This window comes from Dendrobates tinctorius, unplaced genomic scaffold (genome assembly GCF_039654945.1).
Source record: "Dendrobates tinctorius isolate UK_male_01 unplaced genomic scaffold, ASM3965494v1 ptg000258l, whole genome shotgun sequence".
NCBI lineage: Eukaryota > Metazoa > Chordata > Amphibia > Anura > Dendrobatidae > Dendrobates > Dendrobates tinctorius.
The window spans coordinates 6,080,483-6,104,636 of record NW_027361925.1 but is presented as its reverse complement, the minus strand read 5'-3'; the positions used below and the strand labels follow the sequence as shown (position 1 = coordinate 6,104,636).

Here is a 24,154-nt window from a genome sequence, read left to right as displayed (position 1 = left end):
AAATCTAAGTCAAATTTGGTGTCACCGCCCTTTGCCTTTAAAACAGTATCAATCCTTCTCGGTATACTCGCTCACAGTTTCTGAAGGAACTGAGGTGGTTCCAAACATCTTGGAGAACCACAGATCTTCTGTGGATGTCGCTGATATGCCACACCAATACGATGATGTTGAGAAAAGGGCCATATCATCACTTCTGGAACTCGTTGTTCCTAGTACGCTGAAGATAAATGACGTTGTCTGTTTTATTTTGATCATCGTCATGAGTACATTTGGAGACAGAGGCCTCCCTGATGGGTAGTATCTTCCTAGATACCAACTCATACAGCATAACTATTGCGTGTCTTGCTGCTCTCAGTCTTCTGATATGAAACAGTCATCAACATCATCACCTTTGTAGCAGAGTTTGTCTATTCTTCACCCAGTTTTAAGCCTCCTACACAGCGGTTTCTGTTTCAGTTAATAAAGACGTTTCAACCTACATAAGAAAATGAGGTTTATCATCACCTGTTCGGTAAAATTGGTGCTCATACACCTGACTATAACCCTATGAAATCCCTGACTTTGTGCAAGTGTACTTAGATGAATTGATGCCATTTTGGAGGCAAAGGGCGGTCACAAAATACAGATATGATTTAGATTTCTCTTTTGTTAATTCACTTTGCAGTGTGTTAATTGATAAAAAGAATCCATTAAAACTTTTTTTTAAAGCATCCTTACTTTGCTGAATTTTTCCACACCTGCATACAATTTTTGTACAGTACTGTATATTAATAAATCACCACGCCCTGCTGTGTATACAATGCGTTAAACATGCCAGGCACCATTGGATGTTGGAGAAAAGAAGTTTATTTTAGGAGGGCATGATAACATGAGAAACTATGGCAGGGTTTTAGGCAGCTTTTCATTCTTGCTTATAAAATTTCTTACAAAACATAAAAAAAAAAAAAAAAAAGAATGCTGTGGCCCAAAGAGCTGGTATGATGTGAGCCATCCTCTTACACACGGTCCTTCAGCAAGCGCTTCCCCCAAAATCTGCCTTTGTAATGCAGGTCGTAAGGACTAAGATATTTCCGACAACCCATCATGTTACGAGTCACCAGACGCTCAAAAGTCCATGGGTTCTGGTTGTTTCTCTGCCGCTCCTCCAGTTCTTCCTGCAGCTGTTTCAAGGACTCACGGCTCACAGCCTTCGCTGGGAACGGAAGCTTCTTGGCTACTTGCGTTAGTACTGGCAAGACCTCCGCAAATTCACAGCGTCCTCCCACTTCCAAAATGAGCTGCTCTGCTTTCACTGGGGTGACATAATGGTCCACTGCACCTTTTCCACCCCCCATGCGTTGGCCAAGTCCTTTGCGTGTGATGGGTTTGTGAGGAGCTTCTATCAACCAGTTGCTGAAAGTTGTGCGGGGGTCAAATTTACGATTTAAAGTCAAACGCATCATTTCAAAGTGACCCCAATGTAAGTATCCACCTCCCAAAGCCTGTCCAAAAAAAAAACAAAAAACACGGACCACAATAAATGAACAGTTGTTAAAGATGAATATACAGTGTAGTAGCAGAGAGTAGTGTGCCCAGAGGTGGTCATTGTAAAGACCTAGTATAGGGGAGCTTTAAGATTCATGATAGAGGAGCACAAATCACGGAGGTCATCAGAACACATGAAACAGATATTATTTATAGTTTTAGTTCAAAACCCTAAAATCCAGCCATAGCAGGATCAGATCTAAAGTTTATGTTTTTATTTTTTATCAGGGTTAGGTGGTATTCGCAATATTACAGGATATCACTATACTGAAGCATCAACTTTGCACCATCAAGAAATCATGGCCAGTCCTGACTTTGTAAGTGTGAGGAGATATCCAAGAAAGACAAGGTGGTGTCATGTTGCCCCCAACTGGCCTAATGACTCAAAATCCTGTCCCGGTATTTAGGTTCTACCCAGCCTGCTGGTGCCCTGTATTGAGTGGCTACTAAGAAGAGCCTACTGGGCTGGTCTTGGACTATGCAGGGGCACAGAAGTCACTCTGAGTTTTGTCAGCATCCAGGACCCTCCATACTTCTCTAACACTTGTCAATATCCCGTAACAACGACCGACATACAGTTGTGGCCAAAAGTATTGACACCCCTGCAATTTTGTCAGATAATAATCAGTTTCTTCCTGAAAATGATTGCAATCACAAATTCATTGGTATTATTATCTTCATTTAATTTGTCTTAAATGAAAAAACACAGAAGAGAATGAAGCAAAAAGCAAAACATTGATCATTTCACACAAAACTCCAAAAATAGGCCAGACAAAAGTATTAGCACCCTCAGCCTAATACTTGGTTGCACAACCTTTAGCCAAAATAACTGCGACCAACCGCTTCCGGTAACCATCAATGAGTTTCTTACAATGCTCTGCTGGAATTTTAGACCATTCTTCTTTGGCAAACTGCTCCAGGTCCCTGATATTAGAAGGGTGCCTTCTCCAAACTGTCATTTTTAGATCTCTCCACAGGTGTTTTATGGGATTCAGGGCTGGACTCATTGCTGGCCACCTTAGAAGTCTCCAGTGCTTTCTCTCAAACCATTTTCTAGTGCTTTTTGAAGCGTGTTTTGGGTCATTGTCCTGCTGGAAGACCCATGACCTCTGAGGGAGACCCAGCTTTCTCATACTGGGCCCTACATTATGCGGCAAGATTTGTTGGTAGTCTTCAGACTTCATAATGCCATGCACACGGTCAAGCAGTCCAGTGCCAGAGGCAGCAAAGCAACCCCAAAACATCAGGGAACCTCCACCATGTTTGACTGTAGGGACCGTGTTCTTTTCTTTGAATGCCTCTTTTTTTCTCCTGTAAACTCTATGTTGATGCCTTTGCCCAAAAAGCTCTACTTTTGTCTCATCTGACCAGACAACATTCTTCCAAAACGTTATAGGCTTTTTCAGGTAAGTTTTGGCAAACTCCAGCCTGGCTTTTTTATGTCTTGGGGTAAGAAGTGGGGTGTTCCTGGGTCTCCTACCATGCAGTCCCTTTTCATTCAGACGCCGACGGATAGTACGGGTTGACACTGTTGTACCCTCGGACTGCAGGGCAGCTTGAACTTGTTTGGATGTTAGTCGAGGTTCTTTATCCAACATCCGCACAGTCTTGCGTTGAAATCTCTTGTCAATTTTTCTTTCCCGTCCACATCTAGGGAGGTTAGCCACAGTGCCATGGGCTTTAAACTTCTTGATGACACTGCGCACGGTAGACACAGGAACATTCAGGTCTTTGGAGATGGACTTGTAGCCTTGAGATTGCTCATGCTTCCTCACAATCTGGTTTCTCAAGTTCTCAGACAGTTCTTTGGTCTTCTTTCTTTTCTCCATGCTCAATGTGGTACACACAAGGACACAGGACAGAGGTTGAGTCAACTTTAATCCATGTCAACTGGCTGCAGGTGTGATTTAGTTATTGCCAACACCTGTTAGGTGCCACAGGTAAGTTACAGGTGCTGTTAATTACACAAATTAGAGAAACATCACATGATTTTTCGAACAGTGCCAATAATTTTGTCCACCCTCTTTTTTATGTTTGGTGTGGAATTATATCCAATTTGGCTTTAGGACAATTCTTTTTGTGTTTTTTCATTTAAGACAAATTAAATGAAGATAATACCAAAGAATTTGTGTTTGCAGAATTTGTGCTTGCAATCATTTTCAGGAAGAAACTGAGTATTATCTGACAAAATTGCAGGGGTGTCAATACTTTTGGCCACAACTGTATACTAAGAAATACATACTGCTTCTTAATTGGAGTCTCATGGACAAGTGGAGGAGGTGGATGATGGACAGATCTGGTCACATGATCCTCTATCAACCCCTTTAAACATGTTTGAGATTTAAAATTACAGAAAAGAAAAGACATGTGATGGAGATCTAACATTTTACAGAATGGAAAAGGAGACTTAGTACTACCTGCAGAATACGACTACGCCATAGCATAACATGTCCACATCCCACCATACAAGGAACATAGGGCAGAGCAATCATTCATGTTACCAATATAAGAGCCGGTCATGCATTAGGATTATTCATTATTAATTGATACAGATAAGATTCTCTCACCAAAATGCCATACTGTCCTTCCTTGAACTCCCTCCCAACCAAGGATGGACCGCGAATGTCCTTTAAACCCCTTGGAACCTTCACAACTTTAACGACATCTGGGGCTTTATTCATAAAGCGCAGTTTGGGTCGTTCCTTCATACTGATGCCTGAAAAGATAGAAACAAGCAAGTCTGTCAATTATTACATCTGGCATGTGTGTATTTATATGGAGAGCGCCCCTGCTTCACGCAGGTCGCCTGACATCACCGCATCAATGAATTAGCTCAGATCACCGCTGTGTAACACAGTTGGCACCTTCCTTGTATAAAGCGCGCTCTGCTTCAAACGGTCTTTATTACACTGTACTCACTGCTAAAGTCTGGGGGAGGCTCATAGGAGCGAATTCCAGCCGTACCAGTCTTATATGGACTTGACACACAACCTGTAGAGGGAGAAGGAAACAGCACAGGATCAAGTAGAGCAACACAAAAGATACACATACAGTACAAATCACTAGTCAGCCACAGAAATGTGTGATCACTAACACAATATGGGGGGCTTGCAACATAAAGCACATTAACCAAAACAAACCCTGCACATGTCCTGTGAGAGCAGCAGATGTGGCCCACCCATGTATTACACAATACCTGTCTCGTTAGGCTTTCTTCTCCACACTTGTATATCAAACATGATGCTTTCTACTCCACTGTACCACAGATTAGTGCCTAACTAAGAATCATACAATTGGTATGAGGCTTTATGGCAACATATGTTTATCACATATGTAACGTGAGGCAGAACCTCATAGAATATTGAAAGATACTTCAGGTCATGTCACCAGTGTCTGGTATAAGATTAGTCTCAGATCTGGGCTCTTGTGACAGAATCACAAATAGGGATATATCACTGTATTTAGGGCCGAACGTCGCAATAGCAGGAACCCACAGCCAGAGCTGACGTGATCAGGGAGAGGAGCTATCCAGACAAGACTGCGCAATGTTGCCTACAACAGGCTTAGTGACCCGTCATACAGTTGTGGCCAAAAGTATTGACACCCCTGCAATTCTGTCAGATAAAACTGTTTCTTCCTGAAAAAGATTGCAAACACAAATTCTTTGGTATTATTATAAAGTTGACTCAACCTCTGTCCTGTGTCCTTGTGTGTACCACATTGAGCATGGAGAAAAGAAAGAAGACAAAAGAACTGTCTGAGGACTTGAGAAACCAAATTGTGAGGAAGCATGAGCAATCTCAAGGCTACAAGTCCATCTCCAAAGACCTGAATGTTCCTGTGTCTACCGTGCGCAGTGTCATCAAGAAGTTTAAAGCCCATGGCACTGTGGCTAACCTCCCTAGATGTGGACGGAAAAGAAAAATTGACAAGAGATTTCAACGCAAGATTGTGCGGATGTTGGATAAAGAACCTCCACTAACATCCAAACAAGTTCAAGCTGCCCTGCAGTCCGAGGGTACAACAGTGTCAACCCGTACTATCCGTCAGCGTCTGAGTGAAAAGGGACTGTATGGTAGGAGACCCAGGAAGACCCCACTTCTTACCCCGAGACATAAAAAAGCCAGGCTGGAGTTTGCCAAAACTTACCTGAAAAAGCCTAAAACGTTTTGGAAGAATGTTGTCATGGCGGAGGTTCCCTGATGTTTTGGGGTTGCTTTGCTGCCTCTGGCACTGGACTGTTTGACCGTGTGCATGGCAATATGAAGTCAGAAGACTACCAACAAATTTTGCAGCATAATGTAGGGCCCAGTGTGAGAAAGCTGGGTCTCCCTCAGAGGTCATGGGTCTTCCAGCAGGACAATGACCCAAAACACACTTCAAAAAGCACTAGAAAATGGTTTGAGAGAAAGCACTGGAGACTTCTAATGTGGCCAGCAATGAGTCCAGACCTGAATCCCATAAAACACCTGTGGAGAGATCTAAAAATGGCAGTTTGGAGAAGGCACCCTTCTAATATCAGGGACCTGGAGCAGTTTGCCAAAGAAGAACCAAGTATAAGGCTGAGGGTGCCAATACTTTTGTCTGGCCCATTTTTGGAGTTTTGTGTGAAATGATCAATGTTTTGCTTTTTAATTAAATTAAGATAATAATACCAAAGAATTTGTGTTTGCAGTCATTTTCAGGAAGAAACTGAGTATTATCTGATAGAATTGCAGGGGTGTCAATAATTTTGGCCACAACTGTATGCCGAGGTGCATAGCTTCTTCCCTGTATTATGTGAGGTTATTCAGTAGTGCCCGCCGGTGCCCCGTGCTATTCAGAAGTGCTCGCCAGTGCCCCGTGCTATATGGGGTTATTCAGTAGTGCCCGCCAGTGCCCCGTGCTATATGGGGCTATTCAGTAGTGCCCGCCAGTGCCCCGTGTTATATGGGGCTCTTCAGAAGTGCATGCCAGTGCCCTGTGCTATATGGGGATATTCAGTAGTGCCCGCCAGTGCCCCGTGCAATATGGAGCTTTTCAGAAGTGACCGCCAGTGCCCTGTGCTATATGGAGTTAATGAGTAGTGCCCGCCGGTGCCCCGTGCTATATGGGGCTATTCAGAAGTGCCCGCCGGTGCCCCATGCTATATGGGGCTCTTCAGAAGTGACCGCCAGTGCCCCGTGCTATATGGGGCTATTCAGTAGTGCCCGCCGATGCCCCGTGCTATATGGGGCTATTCAGTAGTGCCCGCCGATGCCCCGTGCTATATGGGGCTATTCAGTAGTGCCCGCCGATGCCCCGTGCTATATGGGGCTATTCAGTAGGGCCCGCCGATGCCCCGTGCTATATGGGGCTATTCAGTAGTGCCCGCCGGTGCCCCGTGCTATATGGGGCTATTCAGTAGGGCCCGCAGGTGCCCCGTGCTATATGGGGCTATTCAGTAGGGACCGCAGGTGCCCCGTGCTATATGGGGCTATTCAGTAGTGCCCACAGGTGCCCTGTGCTATGTGGGGTTTTTCAGTAGTGCCCACAGGTGCCCTGTGCTATTCAGTAGGGCCTGCAGGTGCCCCGTGCTATATGGGGCTATTCAGTAGTGCCCGCCGGTGCCCCGTGCTATATGGAGCTATTCAGTAGTGCCCGCCGATGCCCCGTGCTATATGGGGCTATTCAGAAGTGCCCGCCGGTGCCCAGTGCTATATGGGGCAATTCAGAATTGCCCAGTGCTATAGGGGGCTATTCAGAAGTGCCCGCCGATTCCCCGTGCTATATGGGGCTATTCAGTAGTGCCCGCCGGTGCCCCGTGCTATATGGGGCTATTCAGTAGTGCCCGCCGGTGCCCCGTGCTATATGGAGCTATTCAGTAGTGCCCGCCGGTGCCCCGTGCTATATGGAGCTATTCAGTAGTGCCCGCCGGTGCCCCGTGCTATATGGGGTTATTCAGTAGTGCCCGCCGGTGCCCCGTGCTATATGGGGCTATTCAGTAATGCCTGCCGGTGCCCCGTGCTATATGGAGCTATTCAGTAGTGCCCGCCGATGCCCCGTGCTATATGGGGCTATTCAGTAGGGACCGCAGGTGCCCCGTGCTATATGGGGCTATTCAGTAGGGCCCGCAGGTGCTCCGTGCTATATGGGGCTATTCAGTAGGGCCCGCAGGTGCCCCGTGCTATGTGGGGTTATTCAGTAGTGCCCGCAGGTGCCCCGTGCTATATGGGGCTATTCAGTAGTGTCCACCGATGCCCCGTGCTATATGGGGCTATTCAGAAGTGCCCGCCGGTGCCCAGTGCTATATGGGGCAATTCAGAAGTGCCCAGTGCTATATGGGGCTATTCAGAAGTGCCCGCCGATGCCCCGTGCTATATGGGGCTATTCAGAAGTGCCCGCCGGTGCCCCGTGCTATATGGAGCTATTCAGTAGTGCCCGCCGATGCCCCGTGCTATATGGGATTATTCAGTAGTGCCCGCCGATGCCCCGTGCTATATGGGGCTATTCAGTAGGGTCCGCAGGTGCCCCGTGCTATATGGGGCTATTCAGTAGTGCCCGCCGGTGCCCCGTGCTATATGGAGCTATTCAGTAGTGCCCGCAGGTGCCCCGTGCTATATGGGGCTATTCAGTAGGGCCCGCAGGTGCCCCGTGCTATATGGGGCTATTCAGTAGGGCCCGCAGGTGCCCCGTGCAATGTGGGGCTATTCAGTAGTGCCCGCCGATGCCCCGTGCTATATGGGGCTATTCAGTAGTGCCCGCAGGTGCCCCGTGCTATATGGGGCTATTCAGTAGTGCCCGCAGGTGCCCCGTGCTATATGGGGCTATTCAGTAGTGCCCGCCGATGCCCTGTGCTATATGGGGCTATTCAGTAGGGCCCGCAGGTGCCCCGTGCTATATGGGCCTATTCAGTAGTGCCCGCAGGTGCCCCGTGCAATGTGGGGCTATTCAGTAGGGCCCGCCGGTGCCCCGTGCTATGTGGGGTTATTCAGTAGTGCCAGCAGGTGCCCCGTGCTATGTGGGGCTATTCAGTAGGGCCCGCAGGTGCCCCGTGCTATGTGGGGCTATTCAGTAGGGCCCGCAGGTGCCCCGTGCTATGTGGGGTTATTCAGTAGTGCCCGCCGGTGCCCCGTGCTATGTGGGGCTATTCAGTAGTGCCCGCCGGTGCCCCGTGCTATGTGGGGCTGTTCAGTAGGACCCACAGGTGTCCCCCGTGCTATGTGGGGCTATTCAGTAGGGCCCACAGGTGCCCCGTGCTATGTGGGGCTATTCAGTAGGGCCCACAGGTGCCCCGTGCTATGTGGGGCTATTCAGTAGGGCCCGCAGGTGCCCCGTGCTATATGGGGCTATTCAGTAGGGCTCGCAGGTGCCCCGTGCTATTTGGGGCTATTCAGTAGTGCCCGCCGGTGCCCCGTGCTATATGGGGCTATTCAGTAGGGCCCGCCGGTGCCCCGTGCTATATGGGGCTATTCAGTAGGGCCCGCCGGTGCCCCGTGCTATATGGGGCTATTCAGTAGGGCCCGCAGGTGCCCCGTGCTATATGGGGCTATTCAGTAGGGCCCGCAGGTGCCCCGTGCTATATGGGGCTATTCAGTAGGGCCCGCAGGTGCCCCGTGCTATATGGGGCTATTCAGTAGGGCCCGCAGGTGCCCCGTGCTATATGGGGCTATTCAGTAGGGCCCGCAGGTGCCCCGTGCTATATGGGGCTATTCAGTAGGGCCCGCAGGTGCCCCGTGCTATATGGGGCTATTCAGTAGGGCCCGCAGGTGCCCCGTGCTATATGGGGCTATTCAGTAGGGCCCGCAGGTGCCTCGTGCTATATGGGGCTATTCAGTAGGGCCCGCAGGTGCCCCGTGCTATGTGGGGTTATTCAGTAGTGCCCGCAGGTGCCCCGTGCTATGTGGGGTTATTCAGTAGTGCCCGCAGGTGCCCCGTGCTATGTGGGGCTATTCAGTAGGGCCCGCCGGTGCCCCGTGCTATGTGGGGCTATTCAGTAGGGCCCGCCGGTGCCCCATGCTATATGGGGCTATTCAGTAGTGCCCGCAGGTGCCCCGTGCTATGTGGGGCTATTCAGTAGTGCCCGCAGGTGCCCCGTGCTATGTGGAGCTATTCAGTAGTGCCCGCCGGTGCCCCGAGCTATGTGGGGCTATTCAGTAGTGCCCGTCGGTGCCCCGTCCTATGTGGGGCTATTCAGTAGTGCCCGTCGGTGCCCCGTCCTATGTGGGGCTATTCAGTAGTGCCCGCAGGTGCCCCGTCCTATGTGGGGCTATTCAGTAGTGCCCGCAGGTGCCCCGTGCTATGTGAGGCTATTCAGTAGTGCCCGCCGATGCCCTGTGCTATATGGGGCTATTCAGTAGAGCCCGCAGGTGCCCCGTGCTATATGGGACTATTCAGTAGGGCCCGCCGATGCCCCGTGCTATATGGGGCTGTTCAGTAGGGCCCGCCGATGCCCCGTGCTATATGGGGCTATTCAGTAGTGCCCGCCGGTGCCCAGTGCTATATGGGGCAATTCAGAAGTGCCCAGTGCTATATGGGGCTATTCAGAAGTGCCCGCCGATGCCCCGTGCTATATGGGGCTATTCAGAAGTGCCCGCCGGTGCCCCGTGCTATATGGAGCTATTCAGTAGTGCCCGCCGATGCCCCGTGCTATATGGGATTATTCAGTAGTGCCCGCCGATGCCCCGTGCTATATGGGGCTATTCAGTAGGGTCCGCAGGTGCCCCGTGCTATATGGGGCTATTCAGTAGTGCCCGCCGGTGCCCCGTGCTATATGGAGCTATTCAGTAGTGCCCGCAGGTGCCCCGTGCTATATGGGGCTATTCAGTAGGGCCCGCAGGTGCCCCATGCTATATGGGGCTATTCAGTAGGGCCCGCAGGTGCCCCGTGCAATGTGGGGCTATTCAGTAGTGCCCGCCGATGCCCCGTGCTATATGGGGCTATTCAGTAGTGCCCGCAGGTGCCCCGTGCTATATGGGGCTATTCAGTAGTGCCCGCCGGTGCCCCGTGCTATATGGGGCTATTCAGTAGTGCCCGCCGATGCCCCGTGCTATATGGGGCTATTCAGTAGGGCCCGCAGGTGCCCCGTGCTATATGGGGCTATTCAGTAGGGCCCGCAGGTGCCCCGTGCTATATGGGGCTATTCAGTAGGGCCCGCAGGTGCCCCGTGCTATATGGGGCTATTCAGTAGGGCCCGCAGGTGCCCCGTGCTATATGGGGCTATTCAGTAGGGCCCGCAGGTGCCCCGTGCTATATGGGGCTATTCAGTAGGGCCCGCAGGTGCCCCGTGCTATATGGGGCTATTCAGTAGGGCCCGCAGGTGCCCCGTGCTATGTGGGGTTATTCAGTAGTGCCCGCAGGTGCCCCGCGCTATGTGGGGCTATTCAGTAATGCCCGCCGGTGCCCCGCGCTATATGGAGCTATTCAGTAGTGCCCGCCGATGCCCCGTGCTATATGGGGCTATTCAGTAGGGCCCGCAGGTGCCCCGTGCTATGTGGGGCTATTCAGTAGTGCCCGCAGGTGCCCCGTGCTATGTGGGGCTATTCAGTAGTGCCCGCAGGTGCCCCGAGCTATGTGGGGCTATTCAGTAGTGCCCGTCGGTGCCCCGTCCTATGTGGGGCTATTCAGTAGTGCCCGTCGGTGCCCCGTCCTATGTGGGGCTATTCAGTAGTGCCCGCAGGTGCCCCGTGCAATATGGGGCTATTCAGTAGTGCCCGCCGGTGCCCCGTGCTATGTGAGGCTATTCAGTAGTGCCCGCCGATGCCCTGTGCTATATGGGGCTATTCAGTAGAGCCCGCAGGTGCCCCGTGCTATATGGGACTATTCAGTAGGGCCCGCCGATGCCCCGTGCTATATGGGGCTGTTCAGTAGGGCCCGCCGATGCCCCGTGCTATATGGGGCTGTTCAGTAGTGCCCGCCGATGCCCCGTGCTATATGGGGCTATTCAGTAGGGCCCGCAGGTGCTCCGTGCTATGTGGGGCTATTCAGTAGTGCCCGCAGGTGCCCCGTGCTATATGGGGCTATTCAGTAGGGCCCACAGGTGCCCCCTGCTATATGGGGCTATTCAGTAGGGCCCACAGGTGCCCCCTGCTATATGGGGCTATTCAGTAGGGCCCGCAGGTGCCCCGTGCTATATGGGGCTATTCAGTAGGGCCCGCAGGTGCCCCGTGCTATGTGGGGCTATTCAGTAGGGCCCGCAGGTGCTCCGTGCTATGTGGGGCTATTCAGTAGTGCCCGCAGGTGCCCCGTGCTATATGGGGCTATTCAGTAGGGCCCGCAGGTGCCCCGTGCTATATGGGGCTATTCAGTAGGGCCCGCAGGTGCCCCGTGCTATATGGGGCTATTCAGTAGGGCCCGCAGGTGCCCCGTGCTATATGGGGCTATTCAGTAGGGCCCGCAGGTGCCCCGTGCTATATGGGGCTATTCAGTAGGGCCCGCAGGTGCCCCGTGCTATATGGGGCTATTCAGTAGGGCCCGCAGGTGCCCCGTGCTATATGGGGCTATTCAGTAGGGCCCGCAGGTGCCCCGTGCTATATGGGGCTATTCAGTAGGGCCCACAGGTGCCCCGTGCTATATGGGGCTATTCAGTAGGGCCCACAGGTGCCCCGTGCTATATGGGGCTATTCAGTAGGGCCCGCAGGTGCCCCGTGCTATATGGGGCTATTCAGTAGGGCCCGCAGGTGCCCCGTGCTATATGGGGCTATTCAGTAGGGCCCGCAGGTGCCCCGTGCTATGTGGGGCTATTCAGTAGTGCCCGCAGGTGCCCCGTGCTATGTGGGGCTATTCAGTAGTGCCCGCAGGTGCCCCGTGCTATGTGGGGCTATTCAGTAGGGCCTGTTGGGCTTATCCTGGACTTATGTGGCATAGAAGGGCACAGATTTTGTCAACTTTGATACCCTCATACTTCCCTGACATTTGCCCATACCCTTGTGAGACTACTGACAATCTATGAAACAGAGGACATTCTTCCTTTATACCAGTCATGTATAATGCCCCCTAACGCTTCATATAATGCGCTATTGGCATTTTTAGTGCCAAGGCAGTAAGACCGCACGACACACACGTTACGTCCCATACACAGGAGCCATTATGTCAGCGCTCCACTATATACTGACAATGTTATATCTGTCTCTGAGAAAATGGCCGCCAGAGGAGCTAGGGCAGGGTTCTGGGGACACGCAGCACGGAACAGGTAGGCCTCTAGTGACAAAACAGCTTTACCGGCAGCCGCGTATATCTCCATGTCCAAGGCTGAAAATGTACTGGGTGAAATGCATCTACCGGTGATACCCACCTGTCAGCAGGAGGCGACAGTGCCCGGTCACCCGGCTCCAGAGGGACAGTGCCATAGTCGGTCGGTCAGTCAGTGAGCTGAGAGGAAACGGTACTCTATTCACAAGCACACCGCCATCTTCTGCGGGATGTGACGTCACTAAGCGGTACTTTTATCAAGGTCACCTCCATATGCAACAACACTGCCACCTAGTGTTGAACAAAACATTTGCAGTTATAGCCTATGTAATTTGCACAACACTGCCACCTACTGGTTATCATCAGCAATTATATGTAATGTTCTCGCCTGTGACTTAGGCTACTTTCACACATCAGGTTTTCGGTGTCAGGCGCGTTCCGGCGTCGTGCCGGAACGCCGGATCCGGCAAATGTTTAGTAAAACCGGATGTGACGGATCCGGTTTTCTGCCGGATCCGTCTTTTTCTTGACAGACAAAACCGGATCCGTCTCATCCGGTTCATCTGTTTTTCTATCCGTTTTTCGACGGATTACGCCGGATCCGGTTTTTAAAATTGACCCTTGTGGCCTTCCGAACGGGATTGGCTACTGGAAAACTATATATAGCGTGTTCCTACATCCCTTCTTTGACAGGTTGTAGAGGAGAAAGTGCAGGTTGGAGAGAAGAGCAAGTTACTGGCGAAGATGGATGTTGTGATTGGAAATATTTTGAAGAATTTGGCGGATTTTACAGCGGAGGCGAATCGTTTGAGGGTGATTGTTCTGGAGAAGGAGAGAGCGAGACAGCAGCACATCAGGCATCGTAGACGACGTTTGTGGATCCACCCCATCACAGCCAAGAGAATGACGCGTGGGGTCTATTCTACACTATGCATGGACCTTCGACGAAACCCGGATACATTTTTTGGATATGTTCGGATGAAAATGGAGAATTTTGATTACTTGGTGGAGCGCATTGCACACCTCATAAGAAAAGCGGACACCTATTGCCGCTTCTCTGTTTCACCCGCAGAGCGTCTGATGGTGACTTTAAGGTAAGCCACATTTATTGGATGTGATCGCATCAGAGCACACTTTCACTGCAATCTTGTTGGTGGTAGTTTGTATCTCCAAGTGTTATAGCTCAGTTTTGGTATGTAATGCTGTGATTTAAAACTAATTGTTTTTTAATTCCCCACAGATTTCTTGCAACTGGAGAATCCCTTTCGTCACTGCATTTCCAGTACAGACTCGGGATTTCCACCATATCTGGAATTGTGAAGTACACATGCCGTGCACTGTGGGACTCCTTAGCTGAAGAGTTTTTACCAGAGCCCACAACAGAGAGGTGGATTGAAATTGCTGACAAGTTTCAACAGATATGTCAGTTTCCCAACTGCTTGGGCGCTGTGGACGGGAAACATATCCGCATTGTAAAGCCAGCCGGATCGGGATCGGAATATTTCAATTGCAAGAAATATTTTTCAATTGTCCTCATGGCCATCGCTGATGCGGAATACAAATTTATTGCGGTTGATATTGGGGCCTATGGCCGCTCCAATGACTCTCAAGTTTTGAAACTGTCTGCCATGGGGCGTAAACTGTATGGAAACACCTTCCAGTTCCCACCACCTAGACCGCTGCCGCAAACATCTGGTCCACCTATGCCATTTGTCTGTGTAGGGGATGAAGCCTTCCAGCTGTCAGAACACCTTTTGAAACCGTACTCTAGCAGAGGATTGACAAGACCAAAACGCATTTTTAATTACCGCCTCACAAGAGCAAGAAGAATGGTTGAATGTACCTTTGGTATTCTGACAGCCAAATGGCGGGTCCTATTGACTGCGATCAACCTCAAGACAGAAACTGTGGACGAGGTGATCAAAGCATGCGTGGTACTCCACAATTTTGTTATCTGCAAGGAACCCATTTCCATTGAGGACACCTCTGAAGAAACCACCTTGCAAGATTACCATGACATTACCACTAGAAGTTCTGTGACGGTTTCAGTACTGAGGGACAATTTTGCACTATACTTTATGTCACCTCAAGGCAGAGTACACTGGCAGGATGACAGAGTGTGAAAGATTTGTGCCCCAAACTTGTGTACCTTCTGTACCAACAGTATATACCTTTGCCAACCAAAGTTGGCTATCTTGTCATGGTCTCTATTTTTAGCTTTAGGCCACAGGTGTGTACCTGGTTGTGTTTTATGCAAAGTATTTCACCTTTTAACAAAAGTTGTGTACATTGTTAGGAAATCACCAACAATAAACACAACTTTTTAGGTGAAATACTTTGCTTCAAACACAACCAGGAACACAACTGTGGCAAAAAGCTAAAATTTACCCACAGTTATATACCTAGTTTTGAATACCATTTCACCTTTTAAATACCCTGTATTTAACCTTTTTCGCCGCAGAAAGAAATGACAGACAACCAGTGTAAAATAATTTAACTTTTATTGAAAAATGTTTTTTTTAGTAAACTTTTTTAAAATTTTAATAAACTTGTTTAATAAAACTTTGAAACTATAAAACTGAAACCATAAAACTGGTCATTTTTATTTAAATACACACATTATAATTCTGTGTAGTGTGTGGTGGAAATACTGCTGTAGGGGCTGCGGGACACTTCGACACTGGGAGTGTGGAGAGAGGACTGGGATCGTGGTGGGGAAGGAACAGTTAGAGGTGAAGGTGTGGAAAAAACTACAGAATGGGTGGACATGTGGGAAGCAGAAGAGGTGGTGGGTGGTGGAGTGGAGGGTTGGGCAGGGACTGTAGGAGCAGATGATGTTGATGGCAAGTTGTATGGGGAAGGAGTTTGGTACGGGGAAGGTTGCTGGAAGTGGGGAGATGTCTGGTACGGGGCAGGTTGCTGGAAGTGGGGAGATGTCTGGTACGGGGCAGGTTGCTGGAAGTGGGGAGATGTCTGGTACGGGGCAGGTTGCTGGAAGTGGGGAGATGTCTGGTACTGGGGAGGTTGCTGGTACTGGGGAGTTTGCAGGTACTGGGGAGTTTGCAGGTACTGTGGAGGTTGCTGGTACTGGTGAGGTTGCTGGTGCTGGGGAGGTTGCTGGTGCTGGGGAGGTGGATGGTGCTGGGGAGGTGGATGGTGCTGGGGAGGTGGATGGTATGTAATAGGAGGGGGAGGATGGAAAGTGGCTGGAGGTGGATGGTATGTAATAGGAGGGGGAGGATGGAAAGTGGCTGGAGGGGGTGTAGATGTAATAGGCGGGGGAGGATGGAAAGTGGCTGGAGGGGGTGTAGATGTAATAGGAGGGGGAGGATGGAAAGTGGCTGGAGGGGGTGCAGGTGGAGGAACTACTGTGGTGGGAGGAGGAGGAGGTTGGGAGGTAACTTGCTGGAGAGCACCGTGGCACGAATGCATTACATGCATCTGCTGGGCAGGAGAGAGCGTTTCCATGCGCTCCACAACAGACCTGAAAAAGGTGTGGTTTGGCGAAGATCTTGCTTCTGAATGCATGGTTTGCAGAAGTGTCTTCACCTCCAGAATGCTGGAGTTGATCTGCTGATAGCCTGCGGAGATTTGCTCTGACAAGACTTTTAGACAGTTCTGGAAAGATGCATTCAGATGCAAGAACTCTGGCGCATAAGTCTTTTCCTGACCCCTCTGCCGCTGCCGCCCAGTACCCGCAGGTGTACTAGAGGTGGCAGGGGCAGAAGGGTGGGGTAAAGGGAAAACGATCTCCTCACCAGCAGCTTCATGTAATGTAGGCGGCCACGATGCTCCTGTGCTGGTGGATGGGACAGATGGGTCGAATGTGTTGGAAGGCTGGGAAGGTGCAGATGTACCGGGGCGGTCGAAGTGTCCCTCGGTGCCGGTCTCCTCAGGGATCGCCTCAGAAGGGTCCAATCGTGACGGCTCCCGAGTGCTGCTCACCGTGCTGTGGAATAAAGAGAAAAAAAAACAATTAAAATAGTGACATGGTATGGCCCTGGCTGAAAAAAAAATTTACATCTAACATTTTTTTTCACATGTGGTGTGTAATATTTACCTTCTGGTGACCATTGTTTCCCGGAGGAACGACAGGGCTTCTGCGTACTTGTACTTGCTCCTGCGTCCTCCAGATCCACTCGGGGCCCGCATCTCTTTATTGAACTCCTTCTTGAAACGATCTCTCACAGACCGCCACCGATTCACAATTCTGTTCCCTGAAACGAGAAAGGAGTGGTTAGTATACAACATCAGTGTTTCCCAAACTCCAGTCCTCATGGTCCCCAGGGGTCATGTTTTCAGGATTTCCATAGTAAGTAGAAATCCTGAACACATGATCCGTGGGGACCACGAGGACTGGAGTTCGGGAAACACTGGTTTAAATCAAGCAACCGGTACTGTATATACTTACGCTCTTTAATCTGGGCCCGAGCATCGAGGTCCTCCCAGCGGCCCACAAGGAGCGAACAGATTTCCTCCCAGAGTCGTCGGGTAACGATCAGGTCAGCGTGGCGGCGGTCAGCCATATTCCAGAGCGGCTCCCTTTCTCTGACGAGATCGATGAGGCGGTCCACATCAATCCCTCCATCCTCAACGTCAGAGTCGGGAGCACGCTGTGAAGGCTGTTAAAGAAAAAGACAAAAATAACATAATTAGCCTCCACAAAAGAAATGAAATAAAAAGTGCAAAAAAACAAAGCAAAAATATTTATACTTACACGCTGGTGACTGTCGCGTTGCTGTCGCCGACGACCCTGGGAGGCACTGCGAGGACCTCTTGGCCGAGCACCAGATTGGGAAGACTAGAGAAGAAAACAAAAAAAGTTATGTCTTTGGATGTAGGCATTTGTTTGCTGTGTGTGGTCTGCAGAACATTGTTTTCTATGTGTTGTGTGTAGTGTGATGTTGTGTTTCTGCGTTTGATGCAAAAAACTTACCAATTGTGAGCCCACTCCAGGTGTCTGTCCACCCCTTCCTTCTTCTTCTGGGAGCTCCTCTTCATCTTGTGATTCCTGTTTTGAAATAAAAGGCCATGAATAGACATATATTACAGAGATGATGGATTTTGGAAATAAAAACTTACCGTCAAACGCTGACGATGCGAGGGAGGGCTCCCAGAAGATGATGTGCTGTCTTCCTGGTGGCCACACTCCATGCCTGTGGGTGGTGTTCCAGCTGCTGCCATTGCTGCTGCTGCTGCATCTATTGGGCGGCTGTTGAATAAAGAGAAACAAAGGGCCAATGAATATCTTGATATTCAATAGCCCTAGTTTGGAGGAATGGGGGATTTGATAATTACCGTCTCTCATCTGCTGCTGGACTCCCCTCCCGTTGTTCAGCATGCTGCTCCAATTGGGGTGGTGCTGATGGTGCTGCTGCAGATGTCTCCTGCCTTCTCCTGCACCTGGTTGCTGTCTTGGGTGGCATGTTGGGTGTGGCTGTGGGTCCCACTGTCTTGCTTTTATATATGTCTTGTGGGCAGAGCTACTGAGCATGCTCAGACCAAAAAACCGGATCCGGCCGCCGGATCAGGCTTTCGCCGGATCCGGCGCATTGCGGCGCTCATAGGCTTTCATTGTGTGAAAAAGCCGGACGCGCCGGATCCGGCGTGTCCGGCTTTTTCGCCGGAGACAAAAACGTTACAGTAGACGTTTTTTCCAGACGCCGGATCGCGACACATTGCGACACATTGCCGGATCCGGCGAAAACCGGATGAAACGCATGGCCATCCGGCGCGATCCGGCGCAAATGCAAGTCAATGGGGGGGAAACCGGATCCGGCATTGCATTTCGCCGGATCCGGTTTCTGTCAAAAGCGCCGGATCGCGCCTGACGGCGAAAACCTGATGTGTGAAAGAGGCCTTACCCACAGCTAATGTATATATGTAACTTTTTTTTTGCACATTTTTTTGCTATTTCAATATAGAATCTGGAGGAATAGAAAAATAAGTTATTAAAGGTGCAAAAAAAAATGAATAAACACTCATACAACATTTTGATAAATTTGTCGCCACATATTGGCAACGTCGTCTCCAGCAAGAGAAGACCTTGGCAACAATGTATCAAACCATGTTTGCTAGTTTTTGCATTTTTTTTTTACTTTGCTCTTGACATTTTTTTAAAGGAATCTTTCAGTAGGTTTTTGCAGTGTTATTTGAGGACAGCCTGATGTAGGGGCTGAGACACTGAGTACAGTGATGTGTCACTTACTAGGCTGTGTACTGGTACTCAGGGCTGGACTGGGACTAAAATTCAGCCCTGGCATTTGAAGTTACACAGCCCACTAGTCACATGGTGACTATATAATATCTTTGTACACTTGTAGGTTGCAAGAAGTGAGAGGAGATTAACACGACTATATAACATGTAGTCACAGCTGTGCCCAGTATTTCAGCTCAGTCCTATTTATTGCTTTTAGGTACAGTACTCCTCCCAAAGCTCTGTCCCCTTTTGTACGCATGGTGACAGAATTCCTGGCAGAACTGATATCCATTGGGCAACCAGACCCCCTGGTCATAGCCGCCCCTATCATACCTCCCAACTGTTGAAGAAGGGAAAGAGGGACAAAGACTGCGGCGCGCGCAGCGCAGCGCGCCACTGCAAATTTTAGGCCACGGCCCGGCCACATCCATTTCGCAACTAGTCACACCCATGTCCATGCCCAACGGCACCCATTTAGCACTGCTGATCACACTGGCTGGTACTGAGGGCACAGTGGCTGGCATTATGGGCTCAGTGGCTGGTACTAAGGAAGAGAGAAAACAGAGAAAGAAGAAAACAGAAAGCAGAGAGAGAGAGAAAGAAAGGGGAAAGAAAGAGGGGAAAGAAAGAACAGAAAGAGACAGAGAAAGAGCAGAGAGAGAAAGAAAGAAGAAAAGAAAGAACAGAGAGAAAGAAAGAGGAAAGAAAAAGAAAGAGGGGAAAGAAAGAACAGAGAGAGAGAAAAAAGAAAGATTAGAGAGAGAAAGAAAGAACAGAGAGAGAAAGAAAATGAGGGAAAGACAGAACAGAGAATGAGAAAGAAAAACAGAGAAAGAAAGAAAAAAAGAGAAAGAAATAAAGAAAGATTCTATAAAGATACTATAGCAGTCCAGCTCCCATTGTAATGCCTACCTGAGCCTCCCGATGCAGGACATATCATGATCCGCTCACATGGCCGGCATCCCCGATTCCAAGGCGATCCTGCTGACTGCGCTGTCGGAGGAGGACAGGTTGACGGAACTGAAGCATTCCTAGTTCCGTCACAATCTCCTCATGAAATTACCTCATTTCCGGTCAGCTTCCAGCACATCACTCCAGGTGGAACGTCATGTGCGAGTTTTAAAATGCTCCTCAGGGCTCCGCCGTGTACTCCTGTGTCCGTGGGAAAAGCCCGCTTTGTATGCTTCGTACACACTTGGCTCCGCTCCGTACACGTGCGGCTCCGCTCTGTACACCTCGTACACACACAGCTCTGCTACATCTACCCTGTAAACCCCTCCTGACCCCACACATACTTACCTCATCCAGCACCATGACAACCAGCACAGCAGAGTCTGGCAGACACCAAGAGGCAAGGCTGAGCACAAAGGACCTGTGATGAGGTCACAGGAGGGGCGGAGTCAGGGGTCACATGATCAGGGGTCTGGACAAAGGCTCCTGATCATGTGACCCCTGACTCTTCCCCTCCTGTGATCTCATCACAGGTCCTGTGTACAGAGAAGAGCGCAGGCAAGCGACGCTGTGAGTGGCTGCGTGGGGGAGGTCTCAAGCTAGGGCGAGGATGGGGTGCATGGGGAGGCGTGGCGGCTTATCTCCCTGCAGTGCAGAAGGGTTGGAAACTATAACCGCCGTGCCCGCAGAGGGCCGGCGGCAGGAATAGCAACCAGCTGGCAAGCGGCCAGATGAGCGGGCGCTGCCGCCTGTGGCCCACATGACAGCGGCCCAGCGGGAAAATGCCTGGTTGGTTATATTACCAATCCGGGCCTGCTGGTACTTCAATATAATGAGTGTTTTATCAGCAGGGGATTATCACTACACGACTCCAGCTCCCCTTCCTTCTGGTCCAACGCCGCCCCTAGCACTGATTAGCAGCTTATTGTCACTATACAATGTACTCAGAAAACTGTGGTGTGGATGGGGGCAGCTTTCTGAGGTCTGTAACATGCTACATCTAAAAACTCTGATGGCATCACAACTGCCGCAGCCAGTAAAATAAGTGACACATCGTTGGAATCAGTGTCTCTCTTCCCACATTATGCTGCTCTCAGATGAGGTAGCAAACACCTGGTGACAGATTTCGTTTTAAAATGCGTGAACCACCAAGAATGAACATTTAGGCTGAGTGCAGACAGACTTTTTGGCCCTGTGGATTTTTCCGCGCAGAATGGAAGAAATCCGCAGGTCAAATGACCTGCATTTTTCCTGCGGATTTCTTCCATTTTTCATGCGGTTTTTGTGCGGTTTTCCATCGCGGTTTTCCCCCTGCGGATTTGGTGACAGGGGAGATGGAAAACCGCACAAAAGAAGTAACATGCTGCGGATTTTGTACCGCGGGAAAACCGGGCGGAAAAATCCGCAGCGTCTGCACAGCGGTTTTTTTTTTTACATTGATTTTAAGGCTACTGTACATCGCAATGCGGATATGCAACGTTTCTGCGCGGTAAAATCCGCTGTGGAACCGCTGCAAATCTGCATCGTGTGCACACAGCCTTATAACTACAGCTTGGCAGATTTACTAGCGACCATGTCATTAACCCCCATTCCTTACCAGGCGCAGTTTCAGGGTTTTTCATACATGTGATTTACAGAGCTGCCATCATTTTCCTACTTCAGATATTTAAATAATTTTTGTAACATTTTTTTTCATGATAATAAATAATCTTTATTTTTATAATAATAATCTTCACTTTTATATAGCACTAACATATTCTGCAGCGCTTTACAGTTTGCACACATCATCATCACTGTCCCCGATGGGGCTCACAATCTAAATTCCCTATCAGTATGATCCGTGAAGTGAAGTCTTTATGTTATTTTCATACTCTCTGTTTTTATTTTCTGCAGATATCAGGCAGCATTGGTGGGAAAATAAAGGAAATACTTTAGAGTGGCATAGTTGACAACCACCAAGTGCTGTGACTCCCATCCCTTCCTGCATCTCCCCTGGCTCACTTTCCACATTTGATCCTATCACAGAAGAAGAAGTCTCCAGACTCCTCTCTTCTTCTCGTCCGACTACATGCACTACCGACCCCATTCCCTCACATCTCCTCCAGTCTCTCTCTCTAGTCGTCACAACCCACCTAACTACAATCTTTAATCTCTCCCTCTCCTCGGGCATTTTCTCATCCTCCTTCAAACACGCCATCGTTACTCCATTACTAAAGAAACCCGCTCTCGACCCATCCTGCACAAACAACTACAGACCAGTCTCCAATCTCCCCTTCATCTCTAAACTTTTGGAGCGCCTAGTTTACTCCCATCTTAACCGTTACCACTCCACTCACTCCCTTCTAGACCCTTCACAGTCCGGCTTCCGCCCCCTACATTCGACTGAAACTGCACTCATCAAAGTGACCAATGACCTTCTGACAGCAAAACGTAACGGTGACCACTCTCTGCTCATTCTTGACATATCTGCAGCTTTTGATACTGTTGACCACCATCTCCTACTCTCTAGGCTCCAGTCACTAGGCATTAAGGACACTGCTCTCTCCTGGTTCTCTTCCTATCGCTCTGACCGCTCCTTCAGTGTTTTGTTCTCTGGCTCCACTTCATCTCCTCTTCCTCTTGCTGTCGGGGTACCTCAGGGCTCAGTCCTTGGCCACCTTCTCTTCTCTCTCTACACATCCCCAATTGGACAGACCATCAGCAGATTTGGCTTTCAGTACCATCTTTATGCTGATGACACACAACTATATACATCATTCCCCGACCTTACGTCAGCTGTACTACAGAACGCCAGTGACTGTCTGTCCGCAGTCTACAATATCATGTCCACTCTCGATCTGAAACTCAACCTCTCCAAAACTGAACTTCTTCTGCTCCCGCTGTCTACTAACCTCCCTAAATCTGACATTTCCCTCTCCGTGGGTGGTACCACAAAAACACCCCGGCAGCAGGCGCGCTGTCTGGGTGTTATGTTTGACATCAATCTCTCCTTCACATCCCATATACAATCTCTTGTCCGCTCTTGCCGCTTACACCTAAAGAACATCTCTAGAATCCGCCCTTTTCTCACCATGGAAACAACAAAAACCTTCACTGTAGCATTGATCCACTCCCGCCTGGATTACTGCAACGCTCTATTAATTGGCCTCCCTGTCACTCGACTATCCCCTCTCCAGTCCATACTTAAAGCAGCAGCCAGGGTCGTCCATCTGGCTAATCGGTACTCGGACGTGTCCGCTCTTCGTCAGTCATTACACTGGCTGCCCATTCATTATAGGATCCAATTCAAAGTACTTGTTCTCACCCACAAAGCTCTCCACGGTGCGGCACCCCCCTACATCTCCTCCCTCATTTCTGTCTATTGGCCTAGCCGATCGCTGCGCTCTGCAAACGACTTTCGACTAACCTCTGCACTAATCCGTACCTCCCACTCCCGACTCCAAGACTTCTCCCATGCTGCTCCTATCCTCTGGAATGCTCTACCCCAAGAAATTAAAACTAACCACAATTTGCATAGTTTTAGGCGCTCCCTCAAAACACATTTGTTCAGAGCGGCTTATCTCGTTCACTATTCAAAGTCATTCTATGTGTAAGTGCGTGTGTAGCCCATTCACTATCTCCATCCATCCTTCACTCCCTCAAGATGGCTGGACTTTCATTGTAAATATACAATTGTAAATACACACCTGTACTTTGTATCTCCCCCACCTCATTGTAGATTGTAAGCTCTCACGAGCAGAGTTGTCGAATTTCGTCTTATTTTGCTTTAATTATTGTATTGTTAACGTTGTTACTTAACACTTGTGTTTTGAAACTGTTAAATTGTAAAGCGCTGCGGAATATGTTGGCGCTATATAAAGATTATTATTATATAAAAGTTTGAGCACCCCTGGTCAAAATGACTGTTATTGTGAACAAATAAGCAAGGTGAAAATGAAATAATCTATGAAAGGCCTAAAGTTAAAGATGTAAAAGTTTGAGCACTTTTGGAGATTTGTGTGCTCATAAAACTTTGACCAAGATTTCAGACCTTAATTAGCCTCTAAGGCCGGGATCACACATGTGAGGAAGAAGGTCGAGTCTTGCATGTTAATACCCGGTACTGCCGCCGGCACTCGGGAGCGGAGTGATCCTGGCCTAAGGGTTATGGCTTATTCACTATCCTAGTTAGTAAAGTCCGGTGATGCAAATTTCCCAGCTATATAAAAACCCAGCCTCCTCTAACCTTGTGCCAAAAAACAGCAGCCATGTATTCATCTAAGCAGCTGCCTAGCACTCTGAAAATGGTGGAGGCCCACAAAGCAGGAGAAAGCTATAAGAAGATAGCAAATT

The 24,154-nt window shown here is 49.5% G+C and overlaps 1 protein-coding gene across 1 annotated transcript; it reads right to left on the bottom strand.

The window, feature by feature from the left end:
- Positions 1-828: 828 nt before the first annotated feature.
- MRPL16 (mitochondrial ribosomal protein L16) lies at positions 829-12,928 on the bottom strand. Its single transcript, XM_073558810.1, has 4 exons — positions 12,776-12,928; positions 4,444-4,515; positions 4,092-4,240; positions 829-1,481 (listed from the first exon to the last, which is right to left on the bottom strand). The coding sequence occupies exons 1-4, from the start codon at positions 12,828-12,830 to the stop codon at positions 996-998; spliced, it is 762 nt and encodes a 253-aa protein (XP_073414911.1). The 5' UTR covers positions 12,831-12,928; the 3' UTR covers positions 829-995.
- Positions 12,929-24,154: the final 11,226 nt, after the last annotated feature.